Below are 22,653 nucleotides of genomic sequence, written 5' to 3'. Positions count from 1 at the left end.
GCATAAACTTGAAAACCTAATTTCATTATTTTTTAATCTACAGGTGGAGTTGAAAATTAAATAAGCATCAGTCTTATTCCTGTACTCCATAATGAAATTTGACCTTGCAATTCATCTGTTCCCACTGTGCTTATGAGTTACAGCTGCCCATCTTTCTTCAGGCATGATTTGATATTTTACAAAAATCATGGTAAGGCTTCCATGGATTCCATGCTAGCATTCTGAAGTTCAATAATTTGTTTCAGAGAGCCCAGGCAACAGTCCATTTTTTTAAATATCCTGCCACTGTTTGCAAACCTAACGTTCACATTTGCAATTCAAAATGCCTCTTATGTGGGGTGCTGAGCTGTATTTTTGTTTCAAAATAAACTAATATGTATTTTCTCCACAGAAGCAAAGACAATAGAATCTTTGCGGATTACACAGCATGACCATTATAAATATAATAAGGAAGCAGCTGGTTCCAAGGGGTAGACGCATAAAGTACCACATGATAGCACAATATTACAAAATACATGCAGAACTGAAGGTGTGCACCCTAAGTCTCATTACACAAGATGTGAAAAATTGCTATTGACCTAATAGAAGATGAACATAATCTGCAGAGAGTGATTTCAGATCCTCCAAATGCTGCAGGATTGGGGCAGGATCACGTACGTTGTGATTTTCAATGAGTTGCAAATCTCAGTCTAGTCACTGCAACAGAATTATAAACCTATCTTGAGAATTATAAGGTCTTTATTTCAACTTATCAAACTTATTCAAAATCAGTGTTACCTATATCATAAGAATTAAATACTTGGAGAGGGGTTATGATCATTGCAGAGATCTTAGGGTAATAATACAAAAGCAATACATGTTCATCTCTCTTTTTTTTTTTTATTTTGCTCTGCTCATAATCTTCCTAATCCCATTTTTCTTCATCTTTTAAGTAGCATTACAGAAGAAATTTATAACCTGAGAAATGAGAAATTTGTTTCTAAATTTATACGACAGATCTCTGAAAGACAAGTAAAGGGCATTAGGTGTCTAGCTACTGTATCTCGAGGCAGACTTCATGAAGATTCTCTAATACATTGAGCTTCTTGAAATGGAATTTGCATCGGTGTGCTGGGACTTTTCCCAGACTAGATGAAACCTGCAATCTTGAGCTAAACATCTCTGTGAGACTACAGTTTACAAATTAATTCACTTCTCCTTTAAATTCTATGCATTAGTTTAAAAAAAAAAAGTTTATTTCCTCTCCTCTCCTCTGGGCTGGAGTTCTGTATTGCAGGTTGGCTTTGCCTTCATCCATATCCAAGTAAAAATGGTGATGGCTGGTGCTTCATACTGTATTCAGCATGATCAGCACATGCTATGCATTCCTAAAATCTGCTTGCTGGATAATACATCTTCTCACAGGGATCACTCACATGAGTGACTGCTTTGTTCCTAAATATATTTGAAATTCACAGGTCTGACAGAAAAATATTTAGTTTAGCCTATTTGGATGCTGCCTCTGTGCATCCACATTGCCACATTTTTAGATACATGAACTTCATCTGAAAAACTTTAGGTGCTTACAGACTTTCCAGCATTAAAGCTATAATGTAATTTGTTTTGTTTTACCTTTGAATTGCCTTCTACATCTTAGATGCTAACCACTTTAAACACCAGTTTGCTTTCTCACTGCTTCTATAGTTGTACTTCCAACCCTAGATAAAAGCCAAAGTCTCATGCCAGGCACTTATTACTTTGATAAACAGGAACACTTCTCTGCTTAGAGGAATGCACACTCTGATTTTATTAAAAAAAAAAAAAGGTGGAAAGATAACTTAAAATTACTAGGTTATTTTTTAAAAAATTAATAATGGCAGCTAGCTGAAAAGGACAGCCCAAAGGAAGTTTAGGGAAGAAACAATTCTTGTTAGTACTGTACTTAATTTAGTCATTACTTCCTTTGACACCAATCAGGAAAAGACAATCAATGACAATGATGAATAATTTCAATATCAATATAATTAAATTAGGGTAAAAAAACCCTCTTAGGGTTTTTTTAGTTATCCTTTGCTTACTTCTTTTGAAACAGTGTGTCAGTAGCAGTTTATAGGTCTCCATTGGAAAAACACACTATGGCCCTACGTTTTGGGATTAATATTGAGGTATTATTTAAAATACAGTAAGAAATAGAGAAAGATCTCATTTACTCTTCCTGGTTTTTTTTATTCCATTAAACTCCAAACTTACAGTGAATAATAGCATTTCAAAGAAATCTCCAGTTGCTTAATGAATGCCTAGCAAAAAGGACATTTAGACTAAAAAATGTGAGTTTTCATGTTCTGAATTCCCATTTCACACTGGAAATACTCTAAATGTACTGGAAGGGCTTAAATGGCTTCTCTCTATAGACTGAATTCATGCCGTTAAACTCAAAACCAATTTTGCATTGCCTTTAATCACTGCAAGATCAAACACCTACTCTTCTTTCAGACCTACTTCCAGCAGAAAAGATGCAGCCAACTGGAATGAAGTAAAAGCATGACATAAGAAATTCCCTGGAAGAGCCTTCAATGTTAGTCATACCTATAATGAAGCAGCATTATCAAAAGGTGTTTGCCTTTGACACAGAGCCACATTTTGTAACCCACACTGATTGTAATCAATATTGTGCAGTGCGTGACAGGGGCCTTCACGCAAGTAGTGAAGGATGTTTGCTACAAGCAGGCACCTATCACTCCCACTTTCTCCCAGCATCACGAACTCTAATTTTCATCACTCTAGCCTTTAGTTTCTTTCACTGTATTACAGTCAAAAGCAGTTCTGTTATGTGTTGTTCAACCTGCCTATTTTTTTGGTACCATGGACATCCTAAGGTTGGATTTGCATGGTAAAATGCATATAGAAACTGTAAGGCTCACAGAAAACCTGGGTTCTATTATCGGGTCTTTTGGTGACTTCCTGTGATGCTTTGCTCACTTGCTTAAATGGTCTCTTCATAATAACTTTTATATGAGTAACAATATCTATACTAATAACTTATACACATGGCTATATGTAGATAACACTACAGCTGAGAACTGTCTTTTGTTTTGTTTCTTTTCCCCCACTTAGTCTATTAGAGAGATGGGAAAGGGTAATTTACATTATGTTACATCATCTCAGTTTAATTGCTAGCGTTCAGATTAACTGCCATATCAAGAACATTTTTTTTTTTAAACAAAAAAAAAGGCAGAGAAATTTTGTGGAAAACATTAAATGGCCAACATGAATTTTTTATCCAGTGACTATGAAAGAAGTATTTCTCTGTGCATAATATTTTATATTTGTATAAGTTCATTTTTTGCTTTTATCTTCCACCAATCATATGATTTAATCACCAGCTTGATTTAAATCAGCAGCAGTGACGGGTGCCAGAGCAACAGGCACTGCAGCAGGAACCTTGTCAGAAATTCTGTATTAAATATCTCTTTTTGCTGTACATATTTTGTTCATTTGATATTTCTGACTTTGTACAATTATTGTATAAGTTAACAAGCCGTGCTCTGTTAAGCATACTAATTCTCCCATCCCAGTATCAAAGCTTGATAGTGCAATGTCATGTGATACAGCATAAGGCTGAAGAATGAAGAACAAGTAAAACAGAAAAAACTGAACATAGATGTCACTTTGGCATGCAATCAAAGCTGTCGACTTCTAACCAATGCGGCTGCTTAGCTTTGGTTACCTCTCATTGATTTCCCCAAATAGGATTTCAGCTAAAGCACTAAATTAAAAACTGAGACTGAGGGCTGGTTCTGTAAATTGAAAAGTGTACAAATGAATTGCTAGCAAATATACCTGGCAGCTTTCATCTTTGTAAAGCCTCTGATTCTGAACCTAACAAAAGCTGGTAGAGGTCAGTTTTTTGGGGGGGCTGGAGGAGGTGAAACAGAAAGAGTATGAAGAAAAATGTCATGATTTATTTCACTACATGTTAAGGAAGCATTTGGTGAATGAATGGTAGTTATTAATGGATTTACTGTTTCTGATAATGGAATGGAATAATAAAAAAAGCACAGTAGAGATCATCTGAAGGAGGAGGAGAGGAGAGGGAGAGGAGAGGAGAGGAGAGGAGAGGAGAGGAGAGGAGAGGAGAGGAGAGGAGAGGAGAGGAGAGGAGAGGAGAGGAGAGGAGAGGAGAGGAGAGGAGAGGAGAGGAGAGGAGAGGAGAGGAGAGGAGAGGAGAGGAGAGGAGAGGAGAGGAGAGGAGAGGAGAGGAGAGGAGAGGAGAGGAGAGGAGAGGAGAGAGGAGAGGAGAGGAGAGGAGAGGAGAGGAGAGGAGAGGAGAGGAGAGGAGAGGAGAGGAGAGGAGAGGAGAGGAGAGGAGAGGAGAGGAGAGGAGAGGAGAGGAGAGGAGAGGAGAGAGAGGAGAGGAGAGGAGAGGAGAGGAGAGGAGAGGAGAGGAGAGGAGAGGAGAGGAGAGGAGAGGAGAGGAGAGGAGAGGAGAGGAGAGGAGAGGAGAGGAGAGGAGAGAGAGGAGAGGAGAGGAGAGGAGAGGAGAGGAGAGGAGAGGAGAGGAGAGGAGAGGAGAGGAGAGGAGAGGAGAGGAGAGGAGAGGAGAGGAGAGGAGAGGAACCAACAGCCACCACCCAACCCCCCTTTTGTAATAAATCCCTGTGATCTGCAGTAAATTGTCATGCTGAAAACGTGTAGTAACAGCCATTTCACTTCGTGCTATTTCTTGATTGCTATATTCATGTACTCAAGCATATATACCCAAATCTTCCATGGGTGCTAAAGGAAGGTCCAGGCTGTGAGGGTTTTACAGTGCTGCAATATATAAGAAATATGACAGCTCAAAACTGCACTGTATTAAACCAGAAATTGATTTAAAAGAATGAGCACTGTTGAAATATTTCAGAATAAAATACTTTCCATTACTTTCCTATGAAGATCACTGACTGGTTATGTGCTCTTTCTGTCAATGAAGTCCCATTAATCCTAAACCAGAAACAATTAATCTTATACATCATGCATGCTAAAAATTGAAACCTCTTTCTTATTCATATTTTGGATCCTCAGAGGCTACTAAATTCACTACAAGTGTTTGATCCTACCCTGCTCAAATCAGGTAAGTCACAAATGAGTAAAACTTATTAAAGCTATTTAGTAATGTCTGCATATCTCATTCTGAAGGAGGTAATAGTAACAAAGCTTTTACCAAGAACAGACTAAATTGCTACAGATAAGGGGATTCACCAGTACATATTTGGCCTACTTCCATATCAGTCAATTAGAGTGGGTAAAATCCAGAGGCATTATGAAGGTCAATGGCAGATTCCACTGGCTCTAATCAGGATAAAGGTATGCTCATCTATGCTTCTTCAGTCTCTAAGACATTGCTGAATTACGCTTTATGTATCAGTTTTGTTTATCCCCACAAGAGATTCTTGCTAGCCTATACTGACATTTTATGTCCTTATTCAATTTCTGCATTTGAAAGCTTATCAAATTCTGCCCTTGGTGACAAACATGTGAGCTGTTTTTTTACAGGGATTGCTGAGATCATAATCTGATGTCATATGGCCAAAAAAATGGTCAAAAATTTTAGGCATTCATACACGATTTCAGTGTCTATAAGGAGAGTTCAATAAATTCACTGGATATGATTTAGAAAAAAAACTAAAAACAAAAAACAAAACCACAACAACAAACAAACCAAAAGAACAAACCAAGAAAAATCAACCCAAAACAAAACAAAAATCCCCAGGATGAACCTGAAGGCCATGTTTCAACTCTAGGCTCAGAAACCCAAAGTAAGGCATCCACAATACAGGTGTTTAAGTTTCAGTAACAGGCAGTGAAAACTCCACTCAGTAGTCTAAACATGGGGTCTGCTTTGAGATACTATGAAGTTTGCCACATGCTGTCTAACACAGCCAGCTACTCACTTAGTAGCATATAAAAGAGGATAACTAAGAAACAACACTTCAGGGAAACATAACAGAAAAAAAATTCTTTTTGTGACACCATAATCTTCAATCAAAGGAAGTACACATCACCCTAAAAAAGAGAGTAAAATGAATATTATTGTGAATCACACCTGTAACCTTTTTGAGCTTACTCCACTGCTGCATTTAACACTAGATCATAAAAAATTTTGAAATATGGAACAAAACTTTCTTTTTAATTCTCTCCTCCTCTAATGGAAAAACGCAACGGAAAGCATTTCCTTCTAGTAAGGAAAGTAAATTTATTTTAATAGGGATGAAAAAACTTTCAAAGTACTGTTCTCATGGATGCTTCCTTGCTTCTCCCACCTACAATGTGCAATTGGTACAAGAAAACAAAATAATAAACAGTGGTATGCAAACAGGAATGTAGAAGAGACTTCTCATAGAAATACACCATCAAACAATACCACACAGATAAAATCTGTCGTATCCTTCTTCCCAAAAAGACTGGCATCTTAGTGATGTTAAACAGTACATATATCATCTTCAAACTACTCAGTCACATCAAAATTATTTCTTCCAAAAGGAAAGTAGTTTTTCAACAAAATAAATCTGTGGGTGTATTTAAAAGTGTATTATTTGATAGTACAATTCAGCACAATGGTTCAAATGTGTAATACTATATACTGATGATCTTCTAAATTTATTTTATGTATGATTATAGTTCTGGAAGAAAATAACATAAAAGCTGTTGTATCTCTTTAACACCTGTGTTTTGAATCACTATACAGGACAGCCTTTCCAAAATATTTCAACAGCTTCTTTACAGAGAACAATAAACCATCACCATCAAATTGGCCAGGCTTTGTGCTTCACACTTCAATGATGTTCAAAAAAACAAAACCACATTGTGCCATCTGAAAAATCAGACTGAAAGATAAGATTGCCAGTAAAGCACGTAGGAGATAAAAAGCTGAAGACAATACTCCAAAACAAAAAGGTAATTACTCAGTACTTTAAGAAGGTTTTAAATTCTTCTTTTTGTCTTGCTGTGAACAAATGCATAACAATATACAGAAAGTGTCTGGTCTCTTCATAAATTTGCACACAGTATTTATGCACAGGCAGAAACTAAATATATGCACATGTGCACGTACACATTAAACATATATATCTCTCAAAATATTTCTGTGTCATGGTATATTTAATAAAGTGGGGCAAGACTCAGCCTTTCAGAGAGGCTTGCTAATCTAGTTAGATGGGCTCTAAACACCTGGAAGTGATGGACAAAAATCTGAGACTTAGAGGAGGGACAAGAGAAAGCAAAGTAGTGCTCAAGAGCAAGCATAACACATGAGGAACATCTTCTGTGATTACAGCAAAGCCGTAGTGCTAATCCTAAGTGCCTTTACACAAAAACCTGCAGTGTGGAAAACAAACCACAGGTAACCAATATAAGCTCCTCAGGACAAGTGAGGACAAGAGGTTTCACTCTATGGATAAGGATAACTTGAATTCATGGAGCTTTGTACTACAGCAGATGACAAACCAGTCCAGAGCTGGTGGGCGAAAATCAGAGTGGGTGCAGAGATGAGTGTCTGATACAGACAGTTTGATCAAGTCAGCAGTGTCTCCTTGAACAAAAAGGACCAAACGTACAGTATACCACATCAGTAAAAATATAGCCTCAAGGCTCAGGGAGGCAATTCTTCCTTTCTATTCAGTATTCATGAAACTGTATGGGGAACGATGTGTCCAGTTGTGACCTCACCATTACCGGGAAAACACTGGAGTAAACCCAGCAAGGGTTCACCAAGTTGGTCAGGGGCCTGGAAAATACAAAGAGGGCCTCTTAGAGCTGCATCTGCTTACCCTCAAGATGCAGAAGTTAAGGAGAAACCTTACTGTGCTTAATATGACACTTAATGTGAGGGCTTGAGAATACAAGGACAGACTCTTTTGGCAGGTGCACACAGATAGGGTGAGAAACAGCAGAGAAAAGTTGCAACAAGGTGATTCAAATTTGTTATGATGGAAAAAAAATAATAAAAATGATCTAGTGCTGATACAGATTACCCAACAAGGCAATGGCAAGTCTTGGAGATGGCCTATAAGATATTAACACCTTGACTGGGCAAGTCTTTGAAGAACCTGATCAAAATCAGCTCTCTTTGGGTGGACATAAAATCAGATGATCTCTGAAGGTCCTTCAAACTTAGATTACTCCAAGTAAGAGAATAGTATTCCATGCATATAGCATATTATTAAGAATAACCACACATCTGCACTTGTTTAGCACTTTTTATTCTGATGTAGCATTTCAGTGGATAATAAATATTTCTTTCTGTATAATGCACAGAATAGCTATTCATACATCAAAGTTAATCTGTTTGAACATTACATATTTTAATATGTAATGATGAAGAATATGTAAGGATTTAGAATAGACATTAGGAAGAATTTCTTCACCATGAGAATGGTGAGACACTAGAAGAAGTTACCAAGGGAAGTTTGGATGCCCCATCCCTGGAGGTGTTTAAGGCCAGATTGGATGGGGCTTTGGGTAACCTTATCTAGTGGGGTGTCCCTGCCCACGGCATAGGGATTGAAACACAGTGATCTTTCAGGTCCTGTCCAACCCGAAGTATTCTATGATTCTGATTCTACGATAATATTAGAACTATTATTAACTAATTAAAGTGTTCTGATGTTGCTATTAGAAATGACATAATTCGACACTGTATAAAACTTGTTGATATTGTAATAGAATAAAAAACCTACATTACTTTGTATACAAGCTTCATCTCTCAAACAAACAAATAGAAGACATTAAAAAAAAACAACCAACAATAACCACTATCAACAAAAAAACTCACACCAACATCTCCCTCTGCTGCCACCGATATTGATTGCATTATGTTCACACAGAAAGTACAGCAAGTGGTTTAAAATAATTCTTTCAGGGTAAAGGGTGACCAAGTTGGAGGCAACTATTTGCAGTAAACAACTGACAACTCCAAATTAACCCAGTATATCCTATAAAGGAGTTTCTGAGTCACAGGAGGTTTACGGAATTCTGAGAAAGAGCACAAGGTTCAGACAACTTGAGTCAAACCCAAATTTTACTCACCCCTCTTCCTGCATACTGAAAATCCTTGAGTGAAGGGTATTTACACCACACAGATTGGGAAACCACAATAAAATTCGATTTGCAAGGATGTTTTTTTCTAATTGTGGTTGTGACATTTAAATTAACACCAACTGCTTGATTACTCAGCTCTTTTCCTCCTCCATGGTGGATAAATATTTAATGAAAATAATCTCCACTGTGATTGTGGACAGTGTAAAGAAGTTAATCTCACCTCTATTTTCCCTTAAGTCCCTAAGAAGCAAGGTGTAATCTGAGGAGTTACAGAATAACTAGCTTTCCTCCAAATCTCTTTATAAGTATTCACAAAAAGCTAATATTTATTTTGATATACCTAAAGGAACTTTGTTACCCCAGAAGGAATCCTGCTGAACTTTACACAGTCCAGTCATACTGAGAGTCAGGAACAGTATAGAATAAGCATGATTTTTGACTTAAGCTAGATCTTCAATCTTAGCTGCAAATGCAACGAGCTCAAAACCTTAGTCTGCCTGACTCAGATGTACTGATAACACTTTGTTAGGAGCAGCGTTGGAAGGAACACATGAGGCTTCTTTCTAAAGCAGATATGAGGAGATCCACACAGGGAACTGTAACATTATTTCTGCTAAGAAAATATGCCTCAAAAATATCTAAAGAAATCCAGTAGCCAACAAAATTGTTATTAACGTACAACTTCTCTTTAGTTCTATTTTTTTATTTTATTTTTAATTATAATTACTTCCATGAGGTAGAAGAATGCTATTAAAACAATATAACCCTTCTAGTGTAGGAACTAGCATAGATCCCCAACACAGAGAGGGACAAAAACCCTCAAAAAACCAAAAAAATCCCAAATATTTTAAAATATTACTTAAATATAAAACTTCATGATTGATGCTCTTTTCTCTTATATGCTACAGACAAAGACAGAGGCAGAGAAATATAGGGTAAAGGAATGTCTTATTATTTTATTTACTAAGAATGAAAGCATGTTATGTTTTAAGAGAGGAAAAAAACACATGAATATATTGAGGCACTGACAGCAGCATCCTGCTTCTAGTGGCAGATTGCTAGCAAATGTCTTCACCCAGAGACAAAAAGATGCACTCTTTATACAAGATTATGATTCACACTAGATGCCAAAAGAAGGGTGAGAGAGAACATCTAGATTTACATTCTCATATGAGCCATTAGACCTGTCATAACAATGCTTAGACAGACACTAGAATACTTTTCCTTAACAACAAAAAAGAAAAGAGCAGGCAAAGAGGACAATAAGCAAGAGCAGTTTGGAGGCACAATTCTTCATGACAGAGAGACTTGGCCTAACCATTTCAGTTAATAAATCACAGATACTTCATGTTCTCTACACATATCACACTCTCAACTAACTAAAATATAAGTGAACTAGTTGATGAAAATGTTGGAATATAGTAAAACAAAACAAGAACAGATCTATGTTCACCCCAGTAGGGCACTTGGTTTTCCATATGCCACTTAATGTGCTTCTGCTGCGCATCTGTCTCATAGAAAACATTAGATGGCTAGATTCACTATCAATTACAGGCTGGAACAAGTTTGATTTCAATTACAGCAGGAGAGGAAAACAGCTGGGATCCCTAAGGGGAGGCGCAGGCACCAAGGGGTTGAATAAAAAATAAGAATGGTACATTGCATACTACTAATTAGGCAGAAATGAAGTTAAGATATACATGTAAACTTATATATTTTATATAAATCTGAAGTTGCTCAGTTTCACGGCAAAGATATTTGAGACAGAAGAGTACTACCTCATTGACAAGCATTTATTTTGTTTAATTTGAAATAGTTGTTTCACAAGTAATCTTAATGACAATTCCAAACTAAAAAGCAGTTTAGTTTTGAAAATAAAGTCAGAATAAAATGTAATTATAAAGAACATTGGTGCTTGTTCAATATCCCTGGATTACATGCAAGTTAAGAGACTTCTTTTACCAGCTAGTAGCCACAAAGAGTTAAGATCAGAGTAAAATATAATTGTGAAAGCTTTGCCAGAGTTAATAACAATACCTACACACATAGATTCTAAAGAAATAAAATGTATAGAACATTCTTTTCCTCAGAATTCTGAGTCAAGAAATTATTATCACCTAGCTCAAACAGTAGAAAGAAAGCTATGCCCTTTTTCTTGACAAAAAAAAAAAAAAAAAAAAGATTCCTGAATGATCTACTATTTGGAAACCAAGTAATTTATATGGAACATACTCAAATGAGATATTGGAGTAGACTTAGATTTGTTCCTTTAACCTTAGCCCATTTCCCACAGCTCTGTCTCTCTTCTCTCTCTTGAAGAAAGATTTAGTTACTTCGGGATAAGCTTAGTAATAAGCTTCAAGCTTGTAATATATCCTTCACAAGTGCATCCCTTCCTCTTGCTTGTGGTTATTCCAAGCAGTTTTTCTCCTTTTATACATGCAGACATCAAGATTTGTGGATTTGTGTATGTTGAGTTGGGAGGGGATGTTTCCATCCTAAAGGAACAGAGAGAGAGTCTACCCAAAAGCATTCCTGAGATAAATGGGACCATGACTGTATCTACCCATACGTAAATAATAAATTAACCTGGTATGAAATTGAAAAAAAAGCTACACTAGCTGAATTCCATCATATAATTGTTGCTGATGTCACACTTCCATAACACATTCAGATTGGGGGAAACAAAGAGTGATAGAAACCTCAGTGACAACTGCTAGTTGGCCTTGCATATGGTTGATATCAAGCAGATTGTCTTGTAGCTATGTGACTACTGAGGCCACATGGCTCACTAGCTTGCCTTGCAGTGGCTTAAACCAGGAATATGATTTATAAAGCAATGAATCCTTAGGATTGCATGCATCCGCAGGCAGCCAGCATCACACTGAAAGCTTAGCCTGAACCATGCATACAAGTGTCTGGCTTCCAACAAGAAACCAGAGATCTTGTACATTTACAGTGAGCGTCCTCGTCCCCTGCACGCTGGTTCAAACTAGACTGGAGGAAATGCAGCTTTGACTGATGCTCTCTCTGTGTGTGTGTGTATGCATGGGTACATGTTGAGAATAGATTTCTTACAAGACAAATTGCTATCTATGTACTACCATCCCTCCTACATGCTAAGTACATTTTAGATTATTCATCACCAAGTGCTGTGTTGCCATTCCTGCATCCACCCCAGCCCAGTTCCACCTTCAGAATCATGCTGCCTGAACTGTTGCTTAATCTGGAACACCAGACACTTACCTAAGAACCTCTACATCTAATCTTTAGTTCCAGATACTACCAGTATAAAAGGCAATGACTAAAATTTAACTTCAAGAAAGAGAAAATCCATTAGGTCTGAAACTTGTTTTGAAAGGGGTGTTTAGATGCTATTACATGCAATGTTAATGGAGATTTACTCTGCCAAGAATCCTTTATAAAGTGCTGTGTAATTGCTATTTAGAAGAGCAAAGTACTCAAAGGTAATTTAACTGGTTTTTTAAAAAGCAAGAATATAATACATCTTTATTCATAGTCAATAATGTATTGAAAAATAAGCAGTCCTCATTCAATCAACAAACCATCATCATTACTTAGTTATTGCTTAGACTGTGAAAATCTATCACTATTAAAATGATAAAAATAAATTTAAATACTTAAAATGTTCTCCATAAGTAGAGGGTTGGAGGATTTTTTCAAAGCCTAGCATTCACATGGGAGGAAATGAAGCTTTAAACAAACTGGTTAGCCAGGTTGCTGTGGTCAGCTAGATACAAAACCCCAAAGTTTTCCATGCCCAATGTCAACTGGTAGAGTAAGAGATTAAGTTTTCAGAAATTTTAAACTTAGTACAGGCATGGGCAATACTTTACCAATCTGTTTATCTTTCTCAAAGTTATGAGCCTAACTCATGAGGTTTAACTTCAGCTGGCAACTAAGCACCACACAGCTGCTGGCTCACTCCTGCCCAGAAGAGCAGACAAGAGAAAACCTGTCGGTTGAGATAAAGATGGCGTGAAAAGGTCTTGACTCCGTGTAAACACTGCTTAGAAATAATGAAAGCATGCCTATATTACCGCTCTTTTCAGCAGAAAATCCAAACCATAGCCTCATACGAGCTACTATGAAGATAATTAGCTCTATTCCATCCAAAACCAGCACAGCTGAAAAGATTTGTCTGATAAAGAGAAACAATTCTTAGAGAAAGGCTGAGAGACTTCCATAAAATTTTCCAGAAATTAGCTTAAAAGCTCAGAGCTTTTTTCCCATTTAGTGACTCAGAACTTTCTTTCTAAAAATTAACATCCAAGTTCAATGAAAATTATTTCCCTTACTTCTGTAACTCTTGAAAGACCAGTTTGTACCATGTAATATATAGAACAATATACTGTCACTCAAAGAAGTGGATTCCACCATGAAACATTACATATATATTTTTCTTCGAGCTTTAAATAAAGCAGCACAACAAGTCTCCTTATTTTGTAATTTACATCCAACGAAATAATATATTAGAAGTGATGGCTTCTGCTAAAACACTACATGATAGTAGTCAATCAAAAAAAGGACATCGCAAAATAGACCTAAGAGCTTAAGTGCATGTTCAGTCTTATACGGTACTCTGCTTCCTGAATCCATATCAGTGTCATCTAACCATTCTCCATTGCCTTAGTGAGAGTTTATATACAGCATTGGCACTTAAATTTCTGGTATATAGAGATGTATCCCACTTATTATTGTGTTTATTTAAAATTATTTTGTCCTAACTGTGTATGACGGCTTATTTTCATTCAAAAATTCCTTCAAAATTCATGTGATACTAAATTAATATATAACCACAGCATCTTCTATCATTAAAAAGGACATAGATAAGATAGATATCTAGATTTATGTGTCTATATCCATTTTATAGTATACTAATAGAGATTCAACAAAGTTTATTCAGAATTTTGTACTTTATAAAATGAAAGCAATCACCTTATCTCCTGAATGTCCATATTGTGAATAAAATAGCCTACTATTAAGGCTAAAGAGTCAAGTATCCAGTAGCAGCTAGAAAATATACTTTTAAATTTAATGTCTGACATTCGAAACTCCAGTTTCCAGGAATTTTTTTTCAGATGTAGCTTAAAGCAAGTGCTTACAGATTGCTTACTTTTTACTGTAATCTTGAAGTTTGCATAGCTGAACAAATGTAATTAAATGTATCATAAGATGCAACTAAATTCAAATTGCATCTATTACTTTTAATCTTTATACAATTTGAAGTTCTGAACTTCCACACAGAATTTTCTGGCATTAATTTTAGAGAGTCTCTCTTTAAGAAATACAGACAGTAGACAGACACTACAATCCTTTATTTCACAGAAAGAACTCATCAAGGAAACCAATGGGCTAGATTGTAGTTCTGCACAGAGAAGAAACTGCATCTAAATAGACCATGGATGCTCCTTACTGCAGAGCTTTAAAGATCAAAGCATTGAACCCTAGTTGTCCTCTGATTGCTGCCTCTGAAAGTAGAGAACAGATAGCATCTGCCAGAATCATGAAGTCCATGTGGTGGTCAAAGGGAGATTGTTATTATTTTTGGTTTATTGGGGTCCAAAGCAAGTGTTAAACAAGACTAACGAGAGGATGTCTGGAGAAAGGTACTATTCAGCAGGCCCAGCCGTGAATTATGAGTTCTTCTGATGGGTAATAGTTAACTTTTTGTTTGTCTGAGTAAAGATAAGAGAAAAGGCCTTATTATAACCTTCAGCTAAACAAATCTATCTTCTCCCAGTCAGATGCTATAGCACAGTTCTAGTTCTCCACAGGCATTACTTCAACTTCACACCAGTGTGGCAATATTGAAAAGAATGGAAACACACTTGCATAAATTTGGAGTAATGCACTTCTTAAAAGCCTTGCAGGAGTTTTGCCCAGTGACAGCAGGGCCCAAAATATCTATCATAAAATTAAATGTTTGTTTTATTTATTTCAGTGGATCTGATATCTTACCACCCATGGTTTGTCAGGTACCCAAATCTCCCACAAGTACTTCGGCATATCTCCAAAATTCAGTGCCTAAAAAGCAATAATATTTAAATAAAATATATGTGTCATTCTTACTACAGATCTTCAGACAACCCACCTCCCCAGTGGCCCAATATTGGTAATACAGAAAGCAAAATGTGAGTGAAGTTCTACTGTAGATAGATAAATATCTTTTCATGAGGGTTCACAAACTTCGGAGTCCATAGCCTAGTGTTACCAAACATACGCATGGTAACATTTAATATGTAACATCAAATGTCAATTTGGTTTCTGAAAGCTGATTGTACAACACTATGCCAGCAGCCAGGAAGCAGATTTTCAGATGAGTTTTTATTGTTCTGTTTAGTGAACTACCAACTGAAATTGCTGTCTCATAAGAAGAAGAAACTTTTTTTTTTTAAAACTTAGTGCACTATTAAGCTTTTTATTAAGATATTATTAATCAATCCTGAGACTCTAAAAAGCAAAACCAGCAGATCTTTAAAACTGCAATTAAAGCAGTGTTTAATGTGGGAGCATTAATGGATGTTCATGCTCTGTTACTAACTTCTGAATATAAATAGCGCTATGTACTTCAGGTTCTCTCCTGAGTACAATATTCAGACACCCCAAAATATCATGCCTCTGAGGACTCAAGCCATAACAACTCTGTGTGCATGTGACTGTAAGAGAAGTGTGGAGGGAAAATTCAGTAGGTTATCAAGTTTGGAAAACCTTCAAAGCTGTATATTCCTACAGGAACTGAATTGGTAATCAAACCCAGAAGCAGAATAGTACCACAATAATTCTGAACAGTCTAAGCCAGAAAAACATATGCGTTTGGAAAGACAGTCAGAAACTCAGGTATCAATGCAGCATCAGGCCCTGGTTCTGTTCAATTTTATTTGAGAAAAGAAAGCTTCCCAGAGAGAGAACATTACATTAAGAGTAATGTTTCTGGAAAATCGGATTATTTCAAATCCATTCTCTGTAGAGTAATATGCTCAAATTGCAAACAAACATTCTGTGCACCATATTCAGAAAGGACATTAGTATTCTGCTCAAAATGTTTTATCTGTTCCTTTACCATCGTACAGTGAGCAAAATCCCCAGAAAACTTTACATCAAATAGTACTTTTACTCACAATGGAGAACACATGTCTCTTCCAAAGTACTCCCAACAGGTACCTCAGATAACACACACAAGTTCTATGGTTTTGGAGAATTATATCACAGCTCTGAAAGGTTTTTCAAGAAATCCCCTTGAAAGCAGAAAGTCATCTTAAGTATTTTTATCTACCAAAAATATTCTCCTCTGATATCTAGTCGCATTTCTAACTAACTTCAGGAAGTCCCTTCTTTGTCATCTAAAATTTCATTTGAAAGAAAACCAAACCTAAAATGCTTTACAGAAGCAGAAATGCTATTTGGTCTCAGACTCTATATCAAAATGCATTTAAAAAAATCCATGGAGATTAATAAGCGTAGCTTAACAGAAAGGTAAAAGCTACTGAGAATGCCTCATTTTGAAATCTGCATGTATCTCCTCTGATATTTTACATATGATTGTTTACAAGGGTACAATTCAAGTACAATTCACCCAAAGGCAATAGAATAAAACTGGTAAAAAAGTAGAGAGAATGTCCCTGTGGATCAAGCTCTCTTTTTAGAATGTATATTGCACAGTTTTATCCACTTCGATAGTGATGAGCTTCTGAAGGCAGACTGTGTGCCATAGTTACAAATATCATTGTTAGAAAGACACCTTTGCAGAAATAATAAGTATTGTTTCCTGAAAGTAACTAGAAAGGAATCACAAGAGAAATTTCAATAAAAACAAATAATGAATACTTCTGCCATCTCTTTTGCTAATTGAAAGCTTGGGGAGACAATCAAATAAAACAGGGATGAGCAGGAATAAAATCTCATTCATATAACAACTGTAGATTGAAAAGACAAATGCATGGCACGATAAAATAGGAAGACTTTTTTCTACCTGCTTTCTCAAAAAGCAGACTACTGCTACATTGAAAGTGAAAAATGTCTTTCAAACCTCCCCTTGGTTTTGTAAATTGTAAGATCATTACACATTTCAGGGCCAGCAAAGAGAACCAGGGAAGCAACAGCTTTGTAACAGCTTCTCTGGCTCCCCATCCTTCTTTGGCTCCCCTGTGCCAGCAAGTACATGGAGAAAGCTGTAAAGAAAGTGGCTCTTGCTCTAAGTCTTAAAACCAGCGTCAATTCTGAGTGGGATTAAAATTGGACTACAGTCTTCATCCAAATAAATCATCCTAAATTACACTAAATTACAGATAGAGGCTGGGGGAAGAAGGTTTTGATGGAGGCGAAGTGAGATAAAAAGAAAAGCTGCATGGAAACAGTAACACAAAACATATTTTAAAATATTAAAAAGACTGTTTTGAAGTTCTGACAGGAGATTAATCCCTTGTCGCCGAGGTCAGTGTAGAAAGTATTCCCATTAGTTGATAACCCAAATTCATGATTCCTGACATGGCCTATGACTGCCATACAGTTTAAATTCAAGGCCAGATTCAAGAAGTCTTAAGAATATATAGCTTCCCTAAAAGGTATTCAAAAGTTGAGATAATTTAAGGTATCATAAAACATGCAAGATTTGTTTCTGTAAAACTGAGAACAATTTAATCCTTTTCTTTCCAACTGTTCCTCTATTTCATGAGCTGACATAGGCAAAATCCTTCAACCAAAATGCACACTGGCATTTTATTTCATTTATCATCCAACATTTACAAACAAAATGTTGTGTGAATATCTTGAGCTGAACAGTTTGGATGGAGGAGGGAAATGACAAAGTCAGCATCATAGATGAGATTGCAATCCAACAGCAAGGAAGCTAACACAGAAAAAACTTGCCAATTGCTTTTCCCAATAAAACGAACAGATAGAACCACAGACCTCTAAGAGTAATGAAAACAACCTACTGTGTCATCATTTTATGCAAGAAAGGAAGAGAAAAGATTAGCCTAAAACTCCTATAATAATATGGATTTTTTTCAGCTGACAAAAGCAATACTACATAAAATATTTTCCGTGCTTTACTTCTAATTACCATCTATCCTTTAATGAACAAGAAAGTACTTGATCTTGAAAGTCCTTGTGCAGTCAAAACTCCCACTAAAATTAATGGGACTTTTTTCCAGCCTAAGAGCTCTGAGATCAGTCGTCAAACTTAGCTCTTTCTAAGCTTCTTCCATTAATCAAACTTCTAAATTTTTTCCCCTTTTCTTTTACACTAGGATCATGTATTAAAAATACAGATACTAGAAACTATAACCTTGTCTTAGGAAGAAAGACTGCTGTACTCTCTTATCCTCAAAAGCTTAGCTCAATTTCACAAGTGAAACCCTGATAGCGAGGGACCTTAGTTACCTGAACATTGAATATTTAATTTTGACATTTTCAAACAGTTTGCACCGTTGTTTTCATGCACATAGTACCTGTGGAAGCTAAGCTGTGTTAATTACAAAACTGAATGTGTGTACATAAACTTTCTAGACAGGTAGGCCTACCTGAAACAAATGGGGCAAAATATAAGGGCTTCTGAAGAGCCTCATCACTCACTAAGGGAATGAGTTTCAACGCCCATTTCTACTATCTAGCCTCACAAAAGCTGCAACATATGCCAGACATTTCAGTGCCTAAATGGAAAAAAAATCCTTATTTGTATGCCTCAATAAATCACTTTGATTTGCAGACAGTTGGTCACTCATTTCAGGGCAATGGCAATTATTACACAGTTGTTTTTTTTTAAAATGAAACACACCAAAACCTAGCAAGAAATTTATATGTTTGAAAGAACTTACTGGGATTTATTTTATTTTTTTCTGTAATACAGTAGCAACGTTATATCATGATAATTCTCAGGTTTGCCCCACTGAAATAGTGTAAGTGGATGTTGCATAGAAATAATAAAATGAACTGTAACCTTTCAAATCAGGTAGTACTAACAACAGTGTCCTAAGAAAAACTATGAGACATCTTTGTGAATGATCATTATTAGGCCCTAGAAAAGATAGTTTCCTTTGTTCACTTTTACACTTCAGCAGTACAGTAGTGTACATATAAGAGAGAACTGACAGAAGAGCACAGCATTTAATTGCTCATTTAGAGAGCCTGTGAGATCCTGTACGGCATAAGCATACAATCTAGAAATGATAGGGTTCTGCATGGATTCTCTCATGGGATTATACCTTCCTGTGAAGATTTTTAAAGTTCTGTGAAGATTCTGTAACATTGCCTTCATGTATGAAGAATTCAAGCATAATGATCTTCTGATCTTTTAATTACAGTGAAGAAATAAAAAATCCAGCAGACAACAGAAAAAAGGGGTAATAAGGATGATGGACTGATCTGCACTTTGACACATTAATATGCACACACACAAAATATCTCCACAATAAACATTCAACTGAAGAAGCAGCAGGAGATAGGTCCTTGCCAACTCACTGGGTTTTCTTCTTTGCCAGCTAGCATGATTTAAATTGACTTTGGCATTCTTTTGCCTACAGCTTGTCTTTATTTTTACATGATGTAATTTACAGGACGTGAAAATTATTAAATAAATAATACCTACTAGTGATAGCTGCTTATCATGGAACAGGAAGTAAAAGCAGCAACTACATCAGTTATAGAGATAAGTAATTTTGCTTGTTTTCAAAAATACAACCAAGAAAAAAAATTCCATATAGGCAAAGTCACTTTTGAAAGGATGAAGTAAAACCTTAACAGGCAAATTGTAGTTTATTTTAAAAAAAGGAAAGTAATGTCAGTGTTAGAACTGAAAGGCTCACAAGACATTCAATTATTTTCCTATGTGAGCAATTATTATGGTTTTAAAAGGACAAATGAACATTTTGTTAGGTAAAGAGATTATGTACATTTTTCATTGTTTTTTTTAGAAACAAATAATCCTACTCTAGCGTCTACCTGTACCGGTGTTAGCAGTGAACACAGAACACAAAATCTAATAGGAGATCACAGGGAGTCTTTGCGATCACAGAGAAATTCTATAGCATCAGAAGAAAGAAAAAAAGAGTGTATGATTAAATTTTGGTTTTTGCAACCTCTGTACTTGCAACACGATAAACTACACTATCAATATTTTACTGTTAGAGTCAAGTCTTTTAGTCACCATTGCTTTGTAAAACTATATTTCCTGCCTTACTCTTAGGCTCCGTTGTCAAATAATTCTCTGGTACTTGGCTGGTAACTGTTAAAATGAGATGTAAAGAACTAACACTGCAAAGACACTGCAAACATATCAGCAAGTTCACCTTTCATATTCTACAGTCAATTCATTGCTCTCATCTGTTTGTTGTCTATGTAATGTCTAATAAATGGTGATCTCCTTATGTGAGCCACTTGACAGACATAAAACTTTATCACACGTAAAGTACTGAATACATAATTTCAACTTTGTTATTTTGAACACAGGCATTTAGATGCCATCCACATGTACGACAACAAAATCCAATTATTAACTAATAATTTCTTAGTATTTCTAGTACACTGTAATTCTTTGTGGCTGAAATAGATAGGGACTGACTGTTAATGGTAACAGTTTATAACTGGTTTCAGCCATTAAAGATTATATTGGCATCCTGAAAATATCAAATTATTGTGGCTCTTTGATTCTTCAGTGTTGCCTAAAATAATGATCCATGAAGTCTTCCACCCTCATCCCAAGGGCAAAGGAAAGGCACGGTTATGGAAGACAAAGAACAATGTGTGTCTCTTGAGAAAAATACAAGCACTGTTTAGGCCTGTGTGGATTATTCCTACATGAAATATATTGGTGGTTTCAATTTAGCTCGAGGTAGATATGATTTATCTACGAAAAACCACAAGACTACTTATTGGTAACTTCGAGGTCAAAAAGGTCAAAGATTCAAACCACTACCCGACCAGCTCCTACCTGACCATCTGACTAGCTCTTTGCACTGCTCTACAATGCATTGCATCTATTGTGTGGATAAATTCTGAAAAAAAGTGGACGATAAAGGTCTTTATATCACCTCTCATGACTGTGTAACTCTTTTCAGGTAAAACTGCAGAAAGGCTAATTATATGAAGGCACAACAACATCCAGAGGACAGATTATTTCAGTGGCTGCAGTATTAAGTTAGAAAATTTTATGCAATGGGAAAAAGAAAAAAGAACACATTTGTGTACTCCCTGGGTATTTCTAAATGCTAAGTGACAATATGCTAAAAAAAAAGAAACAAAATCTCTCTTTATAAGCAACTAAACCTCTCTCATTTTCTCTTTCTCTCAGAGGCAGCATATTTTGCATATGTTGCATAAGACAGTCCTTTACACCTTAGAAGAGGACTCTGATATGATGGGAAGGCTCTTAGTCACGCAAAGATACATTTTACTAAAATCTGAGAGGTAGATGTGATTCAGCCTTGAAATTGGGCCTTTGATTCAATGTGTTATTTTTTTTCCTAATTTTATGCTTTGACTCCAATCCTGTGAATTCTATAACCTCAAATCCATGCTGGGAATAAACTTATAGACTAAGATTTTCTGGTAATGATCTGCACAGTTAGCATAGCAATTCTCTGTTATGAAATGAACAAGTTATGAAGGGAGCACCAGCCTTCAGGTTGAAGGGATGAGATACAGTTAATTATTGTTGTCATCCAAAGAAAATAAGCATAAACTTCTGACAATAGTCACAAGAAAATAATAAGGAGTTTATTTTGATCAGTTTATTTTCCTCACTATAAAGAATAGTTCTAAAGTAATCCTAATGAAGACCATCAGGACATCAAAGAAACAAAACAATGCTTGAAAGAAACTTCAGAAACTACCCTGATCACGATGCCTAGGATATGATTGATGGAGACCACTGTTAGTAACTTTTCCTTTTTACAAACTAAAAAAAATACTTTGTCAAGATTTACATAAAGAACCTACATTGTTACAGATATTCCTATTCAATTATTCATATACCTTGTTTCAGTAAGTCTAATATGATTTTCTCTTCTGTCTGAATGCCACAAATTTTATCCCAGTTCTTACACTGATATTAATATTAGAAGGAGAGGAAGAGGTTGTGCTGGGGTTTAACCCATTAAATACTTAGTAATCTGCCTAACATGTCAAAGGCTGTTTCATACCCTAAGATATTTTAAGTCTTCTCTGGTGATCTCATTGTCACCTATTATCTCCACATTAAGAAAAAACGAAACGGCATCTTCCCTATTGTGCTTCTTCATAGACATGACGACCTTTAAATAAAAAAGCGGTCTTCCATCTCTCTATAATTTTTCTACTTCTATAAAAGCCAAGTTTAAAGGGAAAAGAGAAGTCAATAAATAAATGCTGTCTTTGCAGTAATTTGGATAGCAAACATTTTCCACTCATGTCAAAGAAAATAACGAAAAACATTTTTCAACAAGATAATGCTAAACTGAACTCAAAGGTCTAAAATCTTGCCTTGTTATATTATCTCATACTAATCCTGACACTGCTAACAGTTGATATTTATCAGTGAGTATTACAATATAATGTAATTAGTAATGGTAATATTACCACAAATAGTATAAACAGCCC

The 22,653-nt window shown here is 35.9% G+C and overlaps 1 protein-coding gene across 5 annotated transcripts in view; it reads right to left on the bottom strand.

Annotated features, from left to right (window-relative positions):
• The window catches only part of PCDH9 (protocadherin 9), a 685,460-nt gene that overhangs the window by 375,809 nt on the left and 286,998 nt on the right, over positions 1-22,653 (bottom strand). For 3 of the 5 annotated variants that reach the window (XM_069880494.1, XM_069880514.1, XM_069880532.1), the window contains exon 3: positions 15,040-15,105. The exons of the other annotated variants lie outside the window; for them this stretch is intronic. In XM_069880494.1, the coding sequence (XP_069736595.1) occupies positions 15,040-15,105 (66 nt within the window). The remainder of the gene's footprint in view (positions 1-15,039; positions 15,106-22,653) is intronic. 5 annotated transcript variants of the gene reach the window in all.

The sequence above is a fragment of the Phaenicophaeus curvirostris genome, chromosome 1, assembly GCF_032191515.1.
Source record: "Phaenicophaeus curvirostris isolate KB17595 chromosome 1, BPBGC_Pcur_1.0, whole genome shotgun sequence".
In the NCBI taxonomy this organism is placed as follows: Eukaryota; Metazoa; Chordata; class Aves; order Cuculiformes; family Cuculidae; genus Phaenicophaeus; species Phaenicophaeus curvirostris.
The sequence above is the reverse complement of the archived record's forward strand: the minus strand, read 5'-3'. Positions and strand labels throughout refer to the sequence as shown.